The 20,364-nt window shown below is 55.1% G+C and overlaps 2 protein-coding genes across 6 annotated transcripts; both read left to right on the plus strand.

Moving 5' to 3' along the window:
* The first annotated feature begins 1,034 nt into the window (after window positions 1-1,034).
* Window positions 1,035-7,014, plus strand: SLC7A4 (solute carrier family 7 member 4). Of its 2 annotated transcripts, none has more exons than XM_071762754.1 (5): window positions 1,035-1,131; window positions 2,247-3,274; window positions 3,380-4,056; window positions 4,749-4,857; window positions 5,352-7,014. In XM_071762754.1, the coding sequence occupies exons 2-5, from the start codon at window positions 2,293-2,295 to the stop codon at window positions 5,549-5,551; spliced, it is 1,968 nt and encodes a 655-aa protein (XP_071618855.1). In that variant the 5' UTR covers window positions 1,035-1,131; window positions 2,247-2,292; the 3' UTR covers window positions 5,552-7,014. The 2 variants fall into 2 exon arrangements, with proteins under 2 accessions (XP_071618855.1, XP_071618856.1); XM_071762755.1 differs by having other exon boundaries at window positions 1,041-1,135.
* A 3,623-nt stretch (window positions 7,015-10,637) lies between these two features.
* On the plus strand, window positions 10,638-20,358 carry P2RX6 (purinergic receptor P2X 6). 4 transcript variants are annotated; one of them, XM_071762961.1, is made up of 12 exons: window positions 10,638-11,224; window positions 11,324-11,474; window positions 11,629-11,700; window positions 14,083-14,158; window positions 14,897-14,990; window positions 15,279-15,359; window positions 16,361-16,502; window positions 16,682-16,791; window positions 17,118-17,211; window positions 18,267-18,332; window positions 19,101-19,178; window positions 19,915-20,051. In XM_071762961.1, exons 1-12 carry the CDS (start codon window positions 11,094-11,096, stop codon window positions 19,951-19,953), a joined length of 1,134 nt encoding a protein of 377 aa, XP_071619062.1. In that variant the 5' UTR covers window positions 10,638-11,093; the 3' UTR covers window positions 19,954-20,051. The 4 variants fall into 4 exon arrangements, 3 of the variants coding, with proteins under 3 accessions (XP_071619062.1, XP_071619061.1, XP_071619060.1); XM_071762960.1 differs by having other exon boundaries at window positions 19,101-20,358; XR_011729650.1 differs by lacking the exons at window positions 19,101-19,178; window positions 19,915-20,051 and having other exon boundaries at window positions 17,118-17,364; window positions 18,267-18,356.
* Window positions 20,359-20,364: the final 6 nt, after the last annotated feature.

A 20,364-nucleotide genomic window follows, 5' to 3' on the forward strand; every position in this document is an offset into this window, starting at 1 on the left:
GGAGCAGAGTGGTCCCTGTTCTACTCTGGAGACCCCTTTGTCCTGTATGAGATGACACCTGCAAACATGGTAGTCTGGTGCTGACCAGGTGAAAGCAGCATCCCTGTTCCTCAGTTTGTGTCCAGAGCTATTAGCAAGGAGTCTGCCAGTGGGTTCAGCCCTTCTGAGTGGGCCAGAGTTCCCCACCAGCCAGGAGAGCTGGTCACTGACACCTTCACTGCTGGGGAGATGGTTCCGGGGATGGCAGTGGCTGTTCTGGCACTGCCATGACAACAGCAACTCTCGAGCTTCCCACTCCCACCATCTGCTCTGCAGCTCTGCCAGGCAGAGCATCCAAGCTGAAATTTTCCATCCCTGTGGTCAGGTTGTATTTCAGGAAGGCTTTCCGTGTGAGGTGGAGAGTGGCAGGGTCATTGGTGGAAAAGGTTATCCTAAGGGAACCAAGTTCTTGTTTCCCTTGAGAGGGAGGGAATTTTGGGTCAGCACGATTTCAAAGCAGGAAACTTGCTCAGCCTGCCCACCCCACACCCCAGGCACTGCTGGGCAGGATGAGGTCAAGCATCCACAAATATTTTTCCAAGCAAGTGCCTTTGTGTCACTAGAGGGTGATGCCTTCCCACAGCACTGCCTGTGTCCCATCCTTGGGAGCAGAGCTGGAACCCCCTGGCTGCAACCTCCTCTCAGGCAGTTGCAGAGAGCCAGAAGGTCTCCCCTCAGCCTCCTCTGCTCCAGGCTGAACACGCCCAGCTCCCTCAGCTGCTCCTGGGCAGACATGTGCTTCAGACCCTTCCCAGTTATCCCTTTCCAGCACCCCCCCATGGGGCCGGTGTCCAACACGCAGCCAAAAGGTCGTGGGGCCCCACGGGATGCTCTCGGTGCTCTACTAAAAATTCATCACCGTCTCTGTGGGACTGGGGGGTGCTCCCGTCACCCCAGCCCAGCTCCGGGGGAGACACCCCGTAGTGATGCAGGGGTTGCTCATCCTCAGACAGCCGCCGGCGTTCCCGAGGGGCTCCGGCAGCCGCCTCGCCCGCCCCCGCCCTTCCGCCGGTCCGGGAGGCGGAGCCGGGAGAGCGGAGCAGGTGGGGCGGGCCCGGGCCAGGCCGTGGAGGAGCCGCGCGGTGTCCCCGCGTAGGTGAGCGGGGCCTGCGGACCCCTCCGGAGCGGCGGGACCGGGGTGGGGCTGCGGGGCCGGCATCGCGGTGGGGTCAGCGGGGATGAAACATTCCCTCCATCCCCGGCTGGGGGTGGGTCCGGAGGCTGAACCCCGCCTCACACACAGCCTGTCCCCGATCCCCCCCTTCCCATTCCGGGAGCGATCCCGGAGCCCCGTGTCCCGCCCGGCTGTGGGTGAGGTGGGGTCGAGCTCCCGGTGCTGCCGGGTGCGAGGGTTCGGTGGCGGCTGAGCGGGGCTGGGGGGGCTCGGCCAACGCGGGGGTTGCCAATCGGCCGCTTGTCCCCAGGGGCAGCGTCGTGTCCTCAGGTGGTGGTGGCCTTTGCGGGACCTTTTGGCCTCCGAAACGGAGGGAGCCAGGGATAAGGGCTGGCTCGCGGCAGGTTTAGGGATAGGGAGATAAGGAATCCCGGGACCGGGAGGAGGGCGGCTGGGAGAGCATCCCCCCAAATTACAGACCACCCAACGGGGCAGCCCTGAAGTGGCACCTGAAGGTCCCCAGAGCTGTGTTCTCTCGCTGTCCTGGTGGCAGCTGCCAGCTTGGGCTGGACCCTGGGCACTTGATATGTTTCCTGGATTGGCTGGGGACGTGTCCACGTCCTCACAGGAGTTGCTTTGGACTTCCTCCTGCACACCTCTGCACCGTGCTTGGGCTTTCCCTGAGGAAGCAGCAAGGTGTTCGGAGCGGGGACACTGCATGCCCCCTTGGGAGGCCCCCAGCACACCAGGCAGAAGGTCTGGGAGATGTTGAATAAGATGGAGGGGAAGCAGCAAAGAAACCTTCATCACAGCCAGAGCAGCCTAGTTTGAGCTGTAATCCATCTCTGGTTTGAAAAGAAAAGCCTGGGTGGTACTGCCCTGGGGGTGCTGGGGTTCCCCTCCCACCTGACGTACAAGGCTGTCTGTCCTGTGCCACCACTCTGGAGGAGGACATGCTCTGGTGCTGAGCTCCACACTGGCTGAGGAGTGAGGAACACTTTAAATGTTCCCCCGGTGGCTTTTCCACCCTGTCCTCACCACTCCATACCTCCCTGCAGGAGGGTATGCTCACACCTTCCTCCTCCTCTGGTAGGTCCCCAGGCAGTCTCCAGCTGTGGACTCCTCCCACTGCCTGCAGGATGGCGAGATGGCTGCCACGCTCTACCGACCTGACCCGCTTCTGCCAGAAACTCAACCGGGTGAAGACCTTAGAGGACGACATGATGGAAACATCCTTCAACAGATGCCTTTCCACCATCGACTTGACACTTCTGGGCATTGGGGGCATGGTGGGCTCTGGGCTCTACGTCCTCACGGGTACCGTGGCCAAAGAAATCGCCGGCCCAGCCGTCATCGTCTCCTTCATCATTGCCGGCTTTGCCTCGCTCCTGGCTGCTCTCTGCTATGCCGAGTTTGGAGCCCGAGTACCAAAAACGGGCTCTGCTTATATGTTCACCTACGTGTCCGTGGGTGAGATCTGGGCCTTCCTCATCGGCTGGAATGTGCTGCTGGAGTACATGATCGGGGGAGCCGCGGTGGCCAGGGCCTGGAGCGGCTACCTGGACTCTATCTTCAATCACAAGATAAAGAACTTCACTGAGACCCATGTGGGCACCTGGCAGGTGCCATTCCTGGCTCACTACCCCGACTTCCTGGCTGCAGCTATCCTGCTGGTAGCCACTGCCTTCATCTCCTTTGGGGCTAAAGTGTCTTCCTGGCTCAACCATGTCTTCTCGGCTATCAGTATGGGTGTCATCCTCTTCATTCTCATCATGGGCTTTGTCCTTGCGCAGCCCAAGAACTGGAGTGCCCAGGAGGGTGGCTTTGCCCCATTTGGGCTGTCAGGTATCATGGCAGGCACAGCCACCTGCTTCTATGCCTTTGTGGGCTTTGATGTCATTGCTGCCTCCAGCGAAGAAGCCAGGAACCCACAGCGGGCTGTCCCCAGGGCCATTGCTTTCTCCTTGGGGCTGGCCACTGGGGCCTACATCCTTGTGTCAATGGTGCTGACACTGATGGTGCCCTGGCACACGTTGGACCCCGACTCTGCCCTGGCAGATGCGTTTTACAGGAGGGGCTACTCCTGGGCAGGGTTCCTGGTGGCTGCTGGTTCCATCTGTGGTGAGTACAGGCAGTGGTGGTGGGACCTGCCACCCTATTTGCAACAGGAGCTGGGAACCAGGGTGGTTTGGGTCTAATGTCCTCCTTCTTCTTCCCGTTCCTCAGCAATGAACACGGTCCTGCTGAGCAACCTCTTCTCCCTGCCGCGTATCGTCTATGCCATGGCCGAGGATGGGCTCTTCTTCCAGGTCTTCTCCCGAGTGCATCCTCGCACACAGGTGCCAGTCATCGGCATTGTGGTCTTTGGGCTGCTGATGGCTTTGTTGGCCCTTGTCTTTGACCTGGAGGCCCTGGTGCAGTTCCTGTCCATCGGCACGCTGCTGGCCTACACCTTCGTGGCTGCCAGCATCATCGTCCTGCGCTTCCAGCAGCAGAAGGTGGAACCCCGTGCACCGGCAGCTGGTTGCCGACCCAGCCCTGAGCCCCATGAGGGTTCATCTGCCAGCGAGCTGAAGGAGTACGAGTCCTTCTCTGACAAGCTCCAGCTGGTGGACAGGGACAAAAGCAAAGAGCACCGGGAGCCAGGGCAGCTGAAGGCAGCTTTTGAGCCCTACCTGGAGTTCCTCAGCGACTTCTACCCAGGCGAGGTGGTCACGGTAGCCGTGGTGACCCTGATGGTGTCTGCCATCTGCCTCTGCTCCATCTTGGCGTTCGGCAACACCCACCTCCACCTGCCCACCTGGAGCTACTCCCTGCTGTTGGTTCTCTTCAGCCTGGGCTTCCTCCTCAGCCTCTTCCTTATCTGGGCACATGAGCAGCAGCATGGCACACAGACCTTCCAGGTATATCCATGGGTGCCTCTGCTGGGGTGTACAGGGTGGGAGCCGCTCTGATGGACCCACAAGGTGTGAGTGAAAGCACTCCAACTGCTAAAGGAGGAGTGACAAGGGTGTCATCAAGCATAGAGTGTTGTGGTGCCTACGGTGTCACTCTGCACAGTCAGGAGGGGACATCCCCAGCAGCTCAGTGTCTATCCCATGGGATCACTTTTGCCCACCCTGGTCTCCCTCTTCTGCATCCTCACAGCCCCCCACTTCGATTCTGCCTATCCCAGCCCCTTCTGCCCTTGGTCTACATGGTGCTAGCTATGGAGCTAGCATGATGGAGCTCTTCAATCTCCCAACTGCTTTTGTGCCTCTTGTGCAGTGCCACCTTTCTTCCCTGTCCCAGCTTCTTCAGCAAGGACCCCATTTCCCCTGGGTGGTGCCAGGAGCTTGTTTGATCCATGTGATGGTGCCTCTGGGTTGTTTCAAGTGCCAGTATCCACCCTGCCAGCCCAGCATGTGGCCTGGCTCCCAGCTCCTGCCTCCCTGACTGGCCATTGTTCATTTCACTGCCTTTTTCTGGGAAAAATAATGTAATTTTGGAAACTCCATAGTGACAGTCACTTTGTCCCTTGCACTTACCAGAGCTAGCTTTTGTCTCTGTGGTTTTAAGGATGGTGTCACCACTCCTGACTCTGTTTCTCCCACAGATTCCCCTGGTACCCCTCTCTCCAGCACTGAGCATCATCCTCAACATCTACCTGATGCTGAAGCTCAGCTACATGACGTGGCTCCGCTTTGCCATCTGGCTGCTCTTAGGTGGGTGCTTGCGTGGTGGCTGCTTTGGAGGGAGAGGGGAACTGGGCTTTTCTGGGGTAACTGGGCTGATCTCAGCAACAGCCAATGGCTTCAGTACCTCTTTTCCCCAGTGATGGGTTTACAGTTCATGTCATGCCTCTCTCTGCCACCAATTTCCCTTTGGAGACACAGCCTGAGGTCTCCCAGCATCTCCCTGACCCTCTCTGGTTCCTGGAGTGTTACCGCTTGTTCCTATTAGGGTTTGGATCCACCTTCAAACTCCAAACCAGAACAAGCCCCTGCTCCCTGGGGCTTGAGGAGCCCACCCCAGCAAGGGGCTGCCCCTCCTCAGGGACTGGCGTTGCCCTCTTGCTCTCACCACCCTGCAGGATCCTTTTCCACCTGCAAGCAGCTCAGTTAAGCCCCCCGTGGTGCTGTGAATTGTGCTGCTCTGCCAGGATGCCGCTTGCATCCCTGCCAGCCCTCAGCCACTGCTCTCCATGTCCTTGCTGCAGGGCTACTCGTCTACTTTGGTTATGGCATCTGGCACAGCAAGGAGAACCTGCGGGAGCTGCGGCCCCAGAGCGTCAGTGCCCGCTACGTGGTGTTCCCCAGCAGCAGCCTGGAGGAGCGGGTGCAGGCGGTGCAGCCCAGCTCCCAGCCCAACCCCGGCCCACCCGACACCGACACCGACACCAACGACTGCAAGAGATGACACCTCAGGGGATGGGGGCTGTGGCAGCGACTGACCCCCTCTGCTCCTCCCGGTCCCTTCAGCAGCAGAGCCACTGGAGCTGCCCTGGCCTTGTGGCTGCATCTGGAAATGTGGAGGATGCTTGTCCTTCCCCACCAGCTCCCTGCAGGGCGGGGAGGGGGGCACTGGCTCCTTCCCTCCCCAGCCCCAGCACTCAGGAGCGGGATCTCAGTCCCCTCAGCCTGCTGTCTGCCCAGCTTACCAGGAGCCACAGCCTTGTCACCTTCCTCGAGTGCACCCAGGGACCCTGCAGCAAACCTCTGCTGGCCCAACAGTGCAGAGGGGTGCTGGTGGGTGCAGAGATAGGTGCAGAGGGGCCCCAGGACCAGGGCAGGCAGCCCAGTACCTCCCATCCCAGGTCTCACCCTGGCTGCAGCCTGGGCTCTTGCTGCAGCCCTGCCCAACCTCCTGCTGAGCTGCCTGCAGAAGGAGTAAGGGGCCAGATGCTCTTCCCCACCTGCATTCTGGCCAGCTCCATCCCACTTCTCCTAAAAGGTTGGGGCTGAGGAGCAGCTGGGGATGTGAGATGGAGAAATTACATGGCCAGAGACAGTGGCCAGGCAGAGATGCTGGGAGAGCCAGTGCAGACTGGCACAGCCAAGGCCCAACTGCATCTTCATCTCCTTTGGCATCAGCTGTTTCAGGGTGGGCCTGAGGCCATGCCTGGCTTCAAGGTCCTCCCAGGGTCCTGCCCCAGCCCCATGCTGTGGGTGCTCAGTACCCCAGATTTATTGCCATGACCCCAGAGGTCCCCAGCAACATCACCAGGCTGGGCTTCCTGGAGCCAGCTCCCCCCTTCCCTGCACCCCAGCAGCACAGTCTGTGCTGCTGCCCCTCCTGGTGAGGGTGCTCAGCCCACTGTGATGCCCCTCCCAGGCTTGGGACATGCTCTGTGGGTGCTTTTCCGTGTTGCCCCTCCCCAGCAAGCATCCCCTTGCTCTGAGGCTCATCCTGTGGTGTCCTGGGGGAACCCCCAGGAGTGGTCACCCACTGTGGTCACCCCTGGCTTGTTTACCCATGGAGAGCTTAAAGTGGAGGGGAAAGGGGTTTTAGCATGCCCAGAAAGAAAAACCATCAGTCAAGCACAAGGATGCCAAATTGCCAGGCTCTGCAGAGTGGACACCCTGCTCCTTGCAGCCATGCTGGATGTTCAGTGTCATCTGCACCCTGCCAGGAGCTGGGGACCACAGCTAGTCCCATTGCTGGCCAGTCCCTGAGGGGCCATGGGGGTCTCTGTGTGATGTGCTGCTCTCTGGTGAGCCCTCTGTGTGCCAGCACTGCTCTGCATCCCACCTCACCCCTGCGCTGCTGTCCCCACTGGAGTGGCCCATCCCTGCCATGCTGTGGCCCTGCTTGGCACCTCTGTCTAGTGGCTTGTGAGCAATGGGCTGACATGGTCACCCACATAAATACTGGTTCTGTGATGGCTCTGGTCATTTGTGCTGTGTGTCCCACAGGAGTCACAAGGAGAACACAAGGAGTCACAAGAGTCACTTCCCCCGAAGTCTGGGGACAGGGGGTGGTGCCACCCATTCCCACCTTGCAGCCAGGTTCCTCCCAAGCTGCAGGATCTGCCCCCAGTTGTTCTCTGGCATCACCATGCTGGGAGCCCAGATTCCCAACCTCTGGCACACATTTCCAGAGCTGAGCTGGCACATGTGAGCTGTGCAGGACCTGTCTGCGTCCACCTGGCACCCCCAGAGCTGCTTTGCTCCTCTGGCACCAGCATTTCATCCCTGAGGGTGGGCTCCAGCTGGGCCCACAGAAGTTGGGACCCCAAAGGGGCCAGGGCAGGCATGCAATAGCAGCTGGAACTGAGGCTTTACATGTGCATAAATGTAGGATATTGAACCCCCTTGTCAACTGCAAGGATGGAGCTGAGCAGTGCTGGGATGGGTCCCTCTAGCTGCCAAGGGTTAGGTGCTGGATGGGTGGGAAAACTTGTGAACCCATGGAACTAATGGGAATTAGTGTGAGTCACTTGAGATATCTTCATCCATGCTGTTCATTAGGGTAATTTCCTTCCCATGGTAACAATGCAGTTCATTATTTAAAAAATGAAGTATTCAACATGAGGGAGATAACCTTAACTCTCCTCATCAAATGTTGGCTTTTAATCTCTGCCACAAACCCACTGTCAGCTGGATAAAAGTGAACTGAAAGGACCATAGTGCTGTGTCAGGAGCAAGGAAGTCCAGTGCAGGGATGGGTAGGAGCAGCAAAGGTCCAAACAGAGCAGGACAGTCTGAGGTTCAAACACTTTTCTGTTCTCTTTTTGGAGGGGTGTCAATAGAAGTCACATCACAAAATATTCTTGGCAGTCAGAGTCTGGGCCCACCTCCCATGGGCTCTGGGTCAGCCTTTCAAGTTGGCAGAGACCTAGGAGTTTTTAAGTGAGCCTCATAACCACTGATATTTAATCTATTTAAAAATATTAATTCGTAAAAATGCTGAGAAACTGCTGGTAGGCTGTGCCATGAAAAGCCAGCATGGACATGGGGTACCCCCAGTGCTGGCCAGGCAGGGGGTGGTGGGGACATGGCTGGCAGGGAATTAAAGGATTTTAATATAATTAACAGCAGCCTGGGAGGCAAGCCTGCCCTATCAAGCACACTTGTGGGTTTGTTTTTTTAAATAGGATTACAAAACTAGTCTGTTCATCTGTGCCATGCATCATCCTATTGCAGTAGCATACCCTGCAGAAGCACAGAATATGTATTAATTGGTTTAACATTATCTACTTGTTAAGGCACACAAAAAAAAAGAGAGCCCTCCTACAATGATTTGTTCCTGGAAATAGTATCAGCAGCAAAAAAAATATTCAAACCAAACTGCTTTAAGATGGCAGCCTGTAACTGTAGGGGAAAAATCCACTGGTTCCTCCAGTTCTATCCTTATACGCTTGATCCAGACAGATTTAAAAACAACCACCCCCCTGCTCCCCCCCCATGCAGCTCACAAACCCTTTCCACAGAACACGTGGAGGCAGCTGCTCACTGCTGTGCTGTGCCTGCCATTCCACCCAGTTGCCATAGAAGCATCCTTCTCCAAATTCATTGGGTTTGTTTGATGTTTTTTTAAAATAATAATCATCTTTTCTGAGGCTCGTGGAAACAGTCTAATCAGCCTAGCTGGACTGTATGGAAACCAATTTCATTACAAGGCACCAGGGAAGTATTTAGGTCAGCAGTGCTGGGGCTGCAGGAACCTGGAACGGCTTTAGGGGCTACAGGGCAGGAGCAGCTCCAGCACTCATGCTCCAGGCTGGGCTAAGAGGGTTACTGTAATCCCAGTAAGATAATCCCCCTCTGATGGCGTGGGAGCGGGCAGGGATGGCTGAACCTTAGCGGGGACAAGGCTGGACTGGGAAGGTTGGTACCAAGGGCAGTGGTGGTACCCACAAGGGAGGAAATGGATGGTAGGGCTGCCAGCCAGCAGAGAGTGACCCAGGCTGTGTGCCTCCTGCCCCAGCCCCGAAAAGCAGCTCAGGGAATGGGTGTACACAGCCCAGTCCAGGGATGGCCAAAGGGGACTGTGCTGATGGAGATCTTGGAGGCTTCAGGGAAGTGACTGGGTGCTGCTACACTCTGTGCCAGCCCTGGGAGCTCCTGCAGGGTCACCAGGCTCTGGCACAGGGGGTAGGGGTGGTGGGTGCATCCCGGCACTGTCTAAGTGGCAGTTTAACCACAGACACTGCTGAAATAAGCAGGCACTGACTTGGGTGTATACCTGAGCCCTGTCCAAGCTCAAGGGAGGAAAATGGGAGCCCCAAGCACTGGAAGAGGGTAGTAGACTGACACCCAGGAGAGAGCAGCTTGGTACCCTAATTAAATCTCCTCCCAGCCTTGTGTTTCTAAATTATCCCTCCTCTGCCACTGCTCCAGCTCTGGCAGCAGTACAGATGAGCTGCAGGGCTGGTTTAGCTGGCTGTAAGTAATTGTCTCATTATCCCCTTCCATCCTCCCCTCCTCCTCCTGCAGTTATAGCTGGAGGATGAGGTAAGCACCGTGCTTCATCCCTGAGAAGCCCAAAGCAGTGTCTGCTTCTTTCACCAGCTGCAGAACAGCAGGGCACTGAAAGATGACACAAACCCCAGGCCCTCTGCTCCTTCCATCCATCCATGGAGCACCAAAGGTCAGGCCAGCAGCCAGGGTGCTGGGCACAGGGGTATCCAAAGTATTGCAGTAATTTGTGCTTCTGTTTAGAACCATCTCAGCAGCCCATGTCTCAGCAGTCCCTGTGACTGTTCTGGGCCATAACTCTTCCCTTTGTCACCATGCAGTGCACACATTTTTTAACAAGTTGTGTAAGCACATGCTGGAATGATGGTGTCCCAACCCCAAAAGCAGACAGGCTGGTGTTCAACCTTGTAGCCACAAAAGTAAGGAGACTAAATCCTCACCACGTGTACAGGCAACAAGGCAAGAGGCAGTGGAGTGGAACTGGCACAAGGGAGACTGAGGCAATGGACTGGAAACACTTCCTCACGGTGATGACAACTTTGCCAGAGAGGTTATGAAACATCTGTCAGATGGTGGGGCAGGAAGGGGCTTCAGTGAGCTCCTCCTCCTCTGGGGCAAGGATAGCTGGTCACTCCTGATCCCACCTGCCCTCACCAGATAGGAAGCACTCTAGGGCAGCACCAAATACCATGGGCCCTGGTCCTTGCTGGAACCTTCAGGCACAGCAGCACACTTAATATTGCAAAGGAATTGAAAGTGTTCACAAATAACTTCCTTTCTGCACTAGGAGAGAGGCTGGCAGTCACCACAAGTTTCTTTGCCCCAGTCCTGCCTCCAAATGATGCTTCTTAGTACCTACTACAGCTAAATCTTTTGGAAGAGTTGATCTGCTTGAGGGTAGGAAGTCTCTGCAGAGGGACCCAGACAGGCTGGATCAATGGGACAACACCAGTTGTATGAGCTTCAAAAAGATGAAGTGTTGAGTCCTGCACATGGGTACCAACAGCCCCAGACAATGCTCCAGGCTTGGGGCAGAGCAAGAAGCTGGGAAATGCCAGGCAGAAAAGGACTTGGTGGTGTGGGCAACAGTGGCTGAACATGAGCCAGCAGGTGCCCAAGGTGTGCCCAAACTACACATTTCCAAACTGTCATGTCCACTGAAAAGATCTTTGATGTGTGGGCCTACCTGACACAAAGCAGTGAGTGAACATACAAAGGTTTATGATTTCTTCCTAAAAACATTAATTTAAAAATGTGGAGTACCGCAAGGAAAACAAACAGGCAAAATTCACACCCCGAGGGGGAAGAGGGGTGACACAATCTGCACATCCCAGCCCCCAGCACCAGCCCCCCCACGCCCCAGCTCCCTCCGACACCGCCTCCATCCCCGCCCCGCGCCCGCTACGCGGCTGCCGTGGCCACGGCGCGGGGCAGCGAGAGGCGGGGTCTGTGCGGGCAGCGGGGCGGGACCGGACCGGTACCGCAGGGCCCCGCCGGTACCCGCAGTCCCGCCGTGGTCACCCTGTTCCCCGCCGGTGGCCATGGCGGTGGCAGTCGGACCCTGCGCTGGGCTGCTCGACTACAAGACGGCGAAGTTCGCGCTGACACGGAACCGGCGCGTCGGGCTGCTGCACCGCCTGCTCCAGCTCGGTGTGCTGGGCTACCTGCTCGGGTAGGGTCCTCCCCTCCCCTCCCACCCCAGGGCCCGGGGCCCTCTCCGAGCTGCCCCGGTTCTTCTTCTCAGCGCCCCTCGCCCCCTGCCCCTCCGCAGGTGGGTGCTGCTGGTGCGGAAGGGCTATCAGGACACCGACCCTGCCCCCCGCACCGCCGTTGTCACCAAGATGAAGGGTTCGGCGGTGGCCGGAGAGGGGGGTGCGGGATGGCAGCTGTGGGACGCCGTGGACCAAGCCTGGCCCCCACAGGTACGGCCGGGCCCAGGCTGCGGAGGGAGGGAGGTGGCAAAACCTGAGGTTAAAACCCTTTGGGAAAAGAAAGGTGAGGGTGACGGTATAACTCACAAAGAAAAAAAAAAAAAAAAAAAAAATTCCCAGCTGAAGGTGCCTTCTTGCCTCCTAGGGAGAAAATGTGCTTTTTCTGGTGACCAATTTCATCACTACAGCCAAGCAAACCCAGGGCACATGTCCCGAGGTGAGTGATTTGTGGTATCCTGAGATTAGATTGTTAAAGCCAGACAGTGCTGCTGCTCTTGTGCAGGAGCCTGGGAAGATCCAGTGCCAGACACCAGACAGAACAGCAAAATGTTTTGTATTCCAAACAAAACTATTGCACTGTATTCCATACTAAACTCCTTCTCATGGCTCCATAGGTCTTACTCCCTCATTTTCACTTGCTCTGTCATACCTGCATGAACCAAGTCATGTGTCCAAGAGGTTTAGCCAGTCACTTGTGGTGACCAGAATGACAAGGGACACAGAATGCTGTGTTCTTGCCAGCTCTCAACACTTCTTGAGGGGTGGTGACACTTTGCAGGTTCCCCCTGCCTTTGGACAAGGGCCACTCTGGGCCATCTGAGCTGTGTTGTCCCATTGCTATCCCACCCCTGCACTGTGGCATCCCTGCCACCCCTGGCACCTGTGTTGCTTCTTGAGTCTTCACACATATTCTTGCCTTGCTGCTCCATTCTTTTACCTCTGTTCTGCCATTTCTCCTGATGCTTTTGCGCATGTTCCACGTATACCTGTGTCATGTTCCCTTTATAACTCTCTGCTGCAGGACCAGTATCCTCCACATCCCACATTGTTTTTAGGAGGAACTGAGCATAAGGTCTAGGTGGTTTCTGATTCAGCCTGCACTTAGTTGTGTAAGTTCTCAGGGACAGATCTTCCCATTAAGTTTGGATTCAGACCAACTCCTCAGTTGAACCCTCTCAAGCTGGACCCTGCTCAGCAGACAGGAGCAAATGCCTTTTAAGCTGAGCCAAATGCTGTTTTTCCTAATGGTCCCTTTGGCTGTGTCCTCCTCTGCTGTGCCCAGCCTGACCTTGCCTCCCAGCTCACCAGGCTGGGCAGTTCTCCAAATGCAGCCCAAAGGCTGCAGAAGAGTAGGAGCAACCCCAGTTTTGAGTCGGGGAAAATGATACTAATGGTCCCTCTTTAAAATGTTGAGACTTCTAAAGGACTGATGGCTGCAGGAGCCTCTCCAGGGGAAGATACATGCTGTAGAACATTTTAGAGCTCATTCTCTCCCAGAGAGTTACTGGCAACTCTAGATGCTAAATTTTTGCAGTGTGGAAGCCATGGATATAGAGAGAGCAGAGCACTTCACCCCATGACAGTGCTGTGGTGTGTCTGGGTGCTATCACAGCCTTCACCCCATCCTTCTCCCCAGTAATTTTTCAGTTCTTGGCTTTGAGGCTGTAGCTGACATTCATGTTTGGAAAGCTTTGAAGATTTAGCAGTGAGAGCTTTTGACTTTGCAGGAAGTTCTGAATATTCTCAGTTACCAAAATACTCTGTCAGAAGTCCAGCTGGAGCCAGAGGAAAACCCTTACACAAGCAAGGTGCAGCAATGGAGAACTTTAGGAGTAAAGATCCTGTGCCCCTGTAACCATCAACCACCTGCTGGTTAGCCCTTTGCATACTTTTATCCCTCTGTCTTCCAATGTTTGTGCCTTTTCAGCTCACTTTAAATCCCTCCCATTCCATGTCTTTTCTTCATCCCCTAAACGTCCCATCCCTTAAATGTCCTGTGCCCTCCCAATACACTTTTCTGAATCCTATAATAATTCCCATAGCCCTAGGCAGTCAACACTCTGGTCCAAAGGTCCTTCAGAGCTGTTCCTCTCAGCTCATTGTGGTGGGTTTCACACCTGGACCAAGGGGCTGAGGCTGTCCTGCAGCAGCCCTGGGGGGGTGGGCAGCCCCCCTCTGTCCTTCTGACTCCATAACTGATGTTTCCCCTCCTGGCTTTGGGGCTCTGGGCATGGGGAGATGGGTTTCTGGTGGCTGCTGCAATGGCCTGGGAGTTTCTGAGGGAAGGTGTTACTTGTGTTCCCCTACTTGCCAGCTTCTCTGTTTCAGTAGGAGCTTCTTGCTCCTCAGGGCACTCAGTTGGGTCCAGAGTGAGGGTGAAGCTTTCCTTGGGTCTCTTGTTAAACTTCTGTTACGCTGGATTTGAGGGGTCTTCAGCCCTTCCCTGGGGGCATTGTGGTGGTGCTTTACAAGGTGCTCTATGGGCCCTACCATTACAGCCCTTCCAGGCCCAACTGTGCTTGTTCCCAGTCCCAGCTGAAAGGCCCAAGGTACCTCCTGAGGCTTCCCCATCTCTGCAGCAGGGGAGGCAAGTGCCCCAGAGAGCATGGGGGCAGGCAGGAAGGACTGTCCCATGGAGGTAGCTCTCTCCTTGCTGGCTGGAGGCTGCCCAAGTTCTAGACGTGGTGAATGTCTTCTGTAAGCTTTTGGGACGTGATTGGAGAATCTGGAGCAGCAGCAGCAGCACAGAAACGTGGGTGAGTGAGCCTGAGGTGGCCGCGCGGCGCAGTGACACAGCTCTTCCCTCTGCCCCCCACAGAGCCCCTCTGTTCTCGAGGCAACATGCACAGAAGATGCAGACTGTCCCGTGGGGAACACTGTGGTTCATGGCAATGGTATGGGGTGTTTTGCTAAGAAAAAAAAAAAAAAAAACCACCAAAAAACCACAAACTAAACCAAACCATAAGATCGTTGCATTCCTCATGCTTGGTAGCAAGCAAACCTGCAGAGCCCAGCTCAGTGCTTTTTGTAAGTGTGCATGGAAGTTTTCTCCAGCCATTTATTCTTGTCAGAACCACTCAGTGACCTGCCCCAGCACTGCTAACTGCAGGCATTGGGGCACTTTGCTTCTGATGTTGGCTGCTGGAACAGAAACCACTGTGCTCTGTGATTGGCAGGTTTTCCTTTTGAAAAAAAAAACAAAAAACCAACAAACAAACCTGGCTTTTATTTAATGCCGATTAATATTAGCAGCCCATGTGAGTTCAGCTGGAAATGGGTGTTTCAGCTCTAGATCAGTTGCCAAAGCTTTATGTGCAGGGTTGCCCCAGCATATTGTGTTATCTCCTGGGGAGCAGGTGGCTTCAGCAGCCACTGGGCAGGAGAGGCTGCTCTGGACAGACAGACACTGGCAGCAGGAAAAGCTTCTTGGCTTTGTAAAACAGCTGCTGTTGTTCAGCCTCGAGAGAAGGTTTCACAGGGAAGCTGTTGATGCAGATGATCCCAGGGTCATCTTTGTGGTTCTGGTTTTGAGAAGGTCAGAACAAGCCTATGACCAGGGCACTGCCTCAGGAGGGGAGCTGCAGAGAAAGAGTTTTGAAAAGGAATAGTAACTGACATTGTCTCATTTCCAGGAATAAAAACTGGGAAATGCATCATGTTCAACACCACTCATTCAACCTGTGAGATCTATGGCTGGTGTCCTGTGGAGAACAGCACCCTGCCCAGGTAAGGCACAGGGTGAGGGGACAGCAGACAATCAGAGTTTGGTTCATCCTTCTGCTTTGTGTAAGCAGGGCCTGGTCATACTTTCCCAAGGGGCAGCCAGGCTCAGGGAGATCTTTGACATTGATATGTCAGTCAGTTAAGCCCAGGGGACTTCATGCAATAGCATTTCTTGCAACTATTTATTGTAACCAAAGTCCCAGAGTTGTGGAAGAGACTTCAGAGCAAGGGGAGTGGGGACGTGCCTTGGCCAGGGTGCAAAATTTGAGCTGATTGGTGGCTGTTTTCCAGGAAACCTCTTCTGGATGAGGCGGAGAATTTCACTCTTTTTATAAAAAATACTGTCCACTTCACCAAATTTAACTTCTCCAAGTAAGTATCACACTCCTCCAGACAGACTGTGGGTCCAGCTCCATCCAGCCTCTGTCCTGAGCTTACCTGCCCAGGGGATGCACAGCCAAGGTGGCCAAGAAGTCTTATGCCATCCAGGATGGGCAGTGGGTTGAGCAGTTGCAGTTCAGGATGGTGCATTCAGCAGCACCTGTGTCTGCAGACATCACAGCAATGGGATGGGTTGTCCTCAGGGAGGGACTGGTGTCTGTCTGCCTGTCTTAGAGTACTGCAGACAGAACCAGACAAGGGCAGTCATTCCCAAGGTCTCATTTTACCCATTTTATATTTTTGTAGATTAATCCCTGCAAAATGGTTTGACAGAGGCCCAGTAGAAGCCTTGCAGCCCCAGGCATGCTGAGAGTGCTGCCTCAGCCCTGCAGGAGAGATGAACTGAGGCAGCTGGGTCAGTACATCTCAGAGCAGTGGGTGCTGAGGAAGGATGGAGAATCATCAAATCATGTTGGTTGGAAAAGACCTTTAAGATCATACAGACCAACTGTTTCCCCAGGACTGCCAGGGCCACCACCAACCCCTCTTATTCAGCACCACATCTACACAGCTTTGAAATCCCTCCAGGGACGGGGAGCTCGGGCCAGGGCCTGACAACCCTTTCCAGGAAGAAATTGTTACTAGTATCCCATCTAAACCTCCCCTGGCACGACTTGAGGCCCGCTCCTCTTGTTCTATCACTTGTTACTTGAAGAAGTAACTTAAGAAGCACAAGTGTTACTTGAGAAGCACAAAGGTAAATGGAGGAGCTGGACCTTGGCAGGTCCTGTAAAGTGTGATAACTCCATGTATGATTCCTCTAGACAGTTTCCCTCTGTCCTGTCTTGAGCTGAGGCTTTAGGAGAGCCAGTGAATATCCCCATGAAGCAGGAGTCTTAGTGGTTCTACTTCATGGGAAGGGTCTCCTTCAGCCCTGCAGCAGGGGTCCCTGACCTTCCACCCCTGACAGTCCCCCCTTTCTCCTCTCTCAGGTGCAACACTTTGCAAACCAATGACCCCACCTATTTCAAGAGCTGCACATATGATGCTTTCCTCAACCCCTTCTGCCCTGTCTTCCGTGTCCGTGACATGGTGGAGGCAGCTGGAGAGACCTTTGGAGACCTCGCACTGCTGGTACTTGGTTTTTTTAAAAGCATGGAAGGTGACTCCCAAATTCCTCAAGGATGTGGGGAAGGGGCGAGAGTCACCCCTGAAACACTAAGGGAACGAGTGATCTGAGAACATCTGAGCAGTACAGGACTCAGCAGATCTCTGATCCCAGTGCTTCTCCTGGAATGAAGTGTGTTTTGCAGGGGGGGAGCATCGGAGTGCGCATTGAGTGGGACTGCAACCTGGATCACTCTGCTGCCCTGTGCCAGCCACAGTACTCCTTCAGCCTGCAGGACAGGAGGTACAATTTCAGGTGAGGGTGCTGGGACAGTGGCCACGCAGGCCTGTAGGTAGGCTGAGCACATGGCAGTCATTTGGGATCTCAGTGTTACTGATGGATGCTGTGGGAGCAGGGAGAGTGGGATGAGGTTACCCAGCACAGGGTCTGTCCGTGCCAGGGGGCTGCTGTAATTCCTGTACCTTATAGCACTGCTGTGCAAGGCACTGCCTGCCCGAGGGCAGGGGTGTGTGGCTGTCCACCCTGTGCTGACTCTGAGCTGGAGTCAATGCTGGAGGACACAAGGTACGCACAGGCAGAGCTGCCGTGGCATTCTGAGCCAGGTCCAATGTCTCCCACAGAACTGCCTCCTACTACTGGGACTCCCAGAAGCAGCTCTACAGGAACCTGCTGAAGTTCTACGGCATCCGCTTCGACATCTCTGTGCACGGGCAGGTACTGCCTCCTCTGCAGACCTCGCATGCACGGGCCTGGCCACCTTGTCACCCAGCACCTTGTCACCCAGGCTGACTCCTCGCACCACTCCCTGCTGTTCTCTCCTGCAGCCAGTCCCACGGCTTCCCACTGGCATCGCTTCTCCCCACCCTGGTGAGCTCATCACCTCTTTCCAGAGTTTTCCAAGCAAAAGCAAGGAAAAAAAAGTGGTCTCAGCCATTTGAAGAGAAAGGTCTTGGTAATGCCCTGACTAGGGAGGCATCCTTCGTTGAGGATCTGACATGGGTGCTGTGAAGTGCTAGGCAAGGTGAGCTTGTCGGGTGGATGGCCTGTGGGCATCTCTGAATGTCTTGTGGTAGAAGGACTCTGGTAAAAATCAACCTGAACTTTTCTGAACCTGGGCAATTCATTCCTTCATGATTAATTGTACCCCTTAGAAAAGGCATGGGCATGATCGTGACTGATGCTACTCCACACAGCATCACTGACAAAACTCAATACTGTGTGTAAGATGGACTTGTCACCCCATGAGATGTTCACAGCTGTCTGTCTTGCTAAGCAGGGGCCTTTTCACCTGAAGAGGGCAAAGCACCCAGTGCTGGACAGGGTGCATCACTTCTGGATAGTGAGGTCAGTTCTGGAGGTGTGGAGCAGGAAGGGATAGCCAGGAGAGAGACAGGAACCTGAAAATCTCTTCTCCGAGATCCCAAACTCATTTGAGCAGGGGGGCCACATCACATCAGGGCTTTGTTTCCAGGGCACTGATATGTAGTTCAGTGAGTGGCAGCTGCTGGGATCCCTCAGCAAGATGGAGACTTGCACCACACCTGCAGGAGCAGGGTGGTCACAGGAACCTCTGCTGCCACTCATCACGAGCTGCCTCAGCCCCTGCTTTGGCAGACAAAGGGATTTGGGGTCAAGACAACAGCAGTCGGGTTCCTCCTGCTGGGCAATGACGCCGGTGTCCTCCAGCACCTCCCTGGCTTTAAGCACGCTGCCCACTCCCACTGCTCTCCACCTGCTGTCCCCCCCACTGACCCCCTCTCTCTCCCCAGGCTGGGAAGTTCAGCATAATTCCTGCTGCCGTCAGCTTTGGCACCGGCATTGCCCTCTTCGGTGCCGTGAGTACTCCAGACACTCTTTTCCTCCAGTGGGGGGGTTGGGGTTTGCCACTCATCTGCTGTTTTCCCTCTCTGCTTGGGCAAACAGCGTCCTCAGCACCTACTGAGGAGAGATGGGCTGACAGGGTGTTAACTCCCCTTTCCCTGTTTGTGATCCTTGGCAGCAATGACACAACTGGATCAGATATCCTGGACACTGTCAGGGGCACATCTCATGGAGGTGGGGTGTTTTTGTTGGCCGTGGGAAGGTGCTAGGGTGTTACTGGCTGGTCTGTTCCAGCAAGAAAGAGCAGCTCCAGTCTGGTTCTCCTCTAAAGGGAGCCGGGTCTGGCTCCAGTATGGTCATTGTGTTGTGGGGAAGCACCTTGTAGAGCACTTCCATGTCTCCTTCCCTTCAGCAGAGTAACAGGGACACTGGGATCCCTCACCAGCCCTTTGGTTTCTCCCAGACATGCTCATCCCCATCCCTTACATGGCTGTGACAGTGGCTTTTCACCAGACCAGCCCTCTCATTCTGTGGCTGTGCATTGCAGCCCAGTCATGTCAGACCTGTGCAGCTCATGGGAGCTCATGGGTCAGTGAGGAGCTGGTGTGGCTGTCTGGGTGGCCTGAGCTGGAGGCAGGTCAGGCTGACTGGCCCTGCACCAGCCAGGTGCTGGAGTTGGTCCTGCTGCTGGCTGCAGGGCTGGGTGGGAGCCAGGGCTGGGCCCTGGTGCTCCTGCAGGAAGCTTCACTGCTGACTGCCCTGCCACGTTTGTCTGTCTCCAGGCCACAGTGGTCTGTGACCTGGTTCTGCTCTACCTGGACACAAAGGCTGACATGTATTGGAAGGAGAAGTTTGAAGAGGTAAGGATGGGGCTGCTTTGGAGACCTGAGGCTGGAATGAAGTTTTGCAAGCATATTTAATTATTTTCTAACCCTTGATTAAAACTCAGTTTATAAGTTCTCAGAAAACCTCAGTGGAGCAGTTCTTAATCTCTGACTCTTGGGCATGGTGGCTGCTCTGAACTGAGCCTGGCAGTGATGAAACTTTAATGACAACAGGCAGCAGGGTGGAAGAGAGGAACCCAGGTGGTGCCCAGAGTGCAGGGAAAGCAAGGAGTCCATGGGGGTACCTTACCGTAGAAACCTGACCCAGGTCCACACTTGTTCACCCTCATCTGAACCAAACATGGGGAAGCTCCAGATGGAGAGTGGGCAACTCTCCAGGCAGCCCTGGTTTCAGGTCGGTGCCGATGCTGCAGGTCAGGGATGGATTTTCTTGCCATGCGTGATCCCACTCTGGCACTGCCCAGGACTGCTCCATCAGGGGGTCACAGGATGTGGGCTTGGAGGTCCAGCTCCAGCTCAGGGCATCTTTATCTGACCCAGTCTTAGAAATCTCTGGGGACAAGATCCCTCAGTTTCTATGAACTGCCCCAGAGCTGCACAGTCCTGCTGGGGACAAAAAAACATTGTTCCTAATGCCTGATCTCAAATCATGAGCGAGGGTCTCAAGCAATGAATCTGACCACAGAGAACTGAGCAGAGCAGCTCAGGACCACCAGCCTTGTGTACTAAAATGCCTCTCTTCATTTCACAGGCAAAACCTCCTGAAAGTAAGACAGAGGCTGCAGCTTAGGGACATCAGGAATGCTCTGCCACCAACAACCTTCACTCCAGAGTGGTCTCCAGGTAGATGTGATGGAGGAATGGCTGCTGTCCAGGTGGAGATGGACAGGTTCTGGCTTGAGTGTGTGTTACTGGGGTTCCTATCTGCCCTTCCTGGAGAAGCTCTGGTATCAGACGTTCTTGGCTTCTGGAATACAAAGCCATCCCACGTGCAGCTTCCAGCCCCAACCAGCCAGTGACAAAGCAGAGCCATTCTGTGGAGCTGCTGTGGGAAGCAGAGCTTGCTGGGAGACAGCTGACCCATGCTTAGCACAAGAGGCTTAAAGCACTTTGCAGTTCATGTTCCAGCTGGCTGTGGGCCTTGATTTCTCGTGAAAAACAGGAATGCAGTGGAATAAAGCTTTTCAGAAAGTGGGAGGTG

Source organism: Heliangelus exortis, chromosome 19 (assembly GCF_036169615.1).
Source record: "Heliangelus exortis chromosome 19, bHelExo1.hap1, whole genome shotgun sequence".
Classification (NCBI taxonomy): domain Eukaryota; kingdom Metazoa; phylum Chordata; class Aves; order Apodiformes; family Trochilidae; genus Heliangelus; species Heliangelus exortis.

What these genes read in the sequence shown, in the direction of transcription:
- SLC7A4 (XM_071762754.1), top strand. Translation starts at nt 2,293, where the DNA reads ATGGCGAGATGGCTGCCACGCTCTACCGACCTGACCCGCTTCTGCCAG. An exon ending in ATGGCACACAGACCTTCCAG is followed by an intron (nt 4,057 to 4,748) that starts GTATATCCATGG and finishes TTTCTCCCACAG; the next exon opens with ATTCCCCTGGTACCCCTCTC. An exon ending in TGCCATCTGGCTGCTCTTAG is followed by an intron (nt 4,858 to 5,351) that starts GTGGGTGCTTGC and finishes TCCTTGCTGCAG; the next exon opens with GGCTACTCGTCTACTTTGGT.
- P2RX6 (XM_071762959.1), top strand. Translation starts at nt 11,094, where the DNA reads ATGGCGGTGGCAGTCGGACCCTGCGCTGGGCTGCTCGACTACAAGACG. An exon ending in GAGAACAGCACCCTGCCCAG is followed by an intron (nt 14,991 to 15,278) that starts GTAAGGCACAGG and finishes GCTGTTTTCCAG; the next exon opens with GAAACCTCTTCTGGATGAGG. An exon ending in GACAGGAGGTACAATTTCAG is followed by an intron (nt 16,792 to 17,117) that starts GTGAGGGTGCTG and finishes TGTCTCCCACAG; the next exon opens with AACTGCCTCCTACTACTGGG.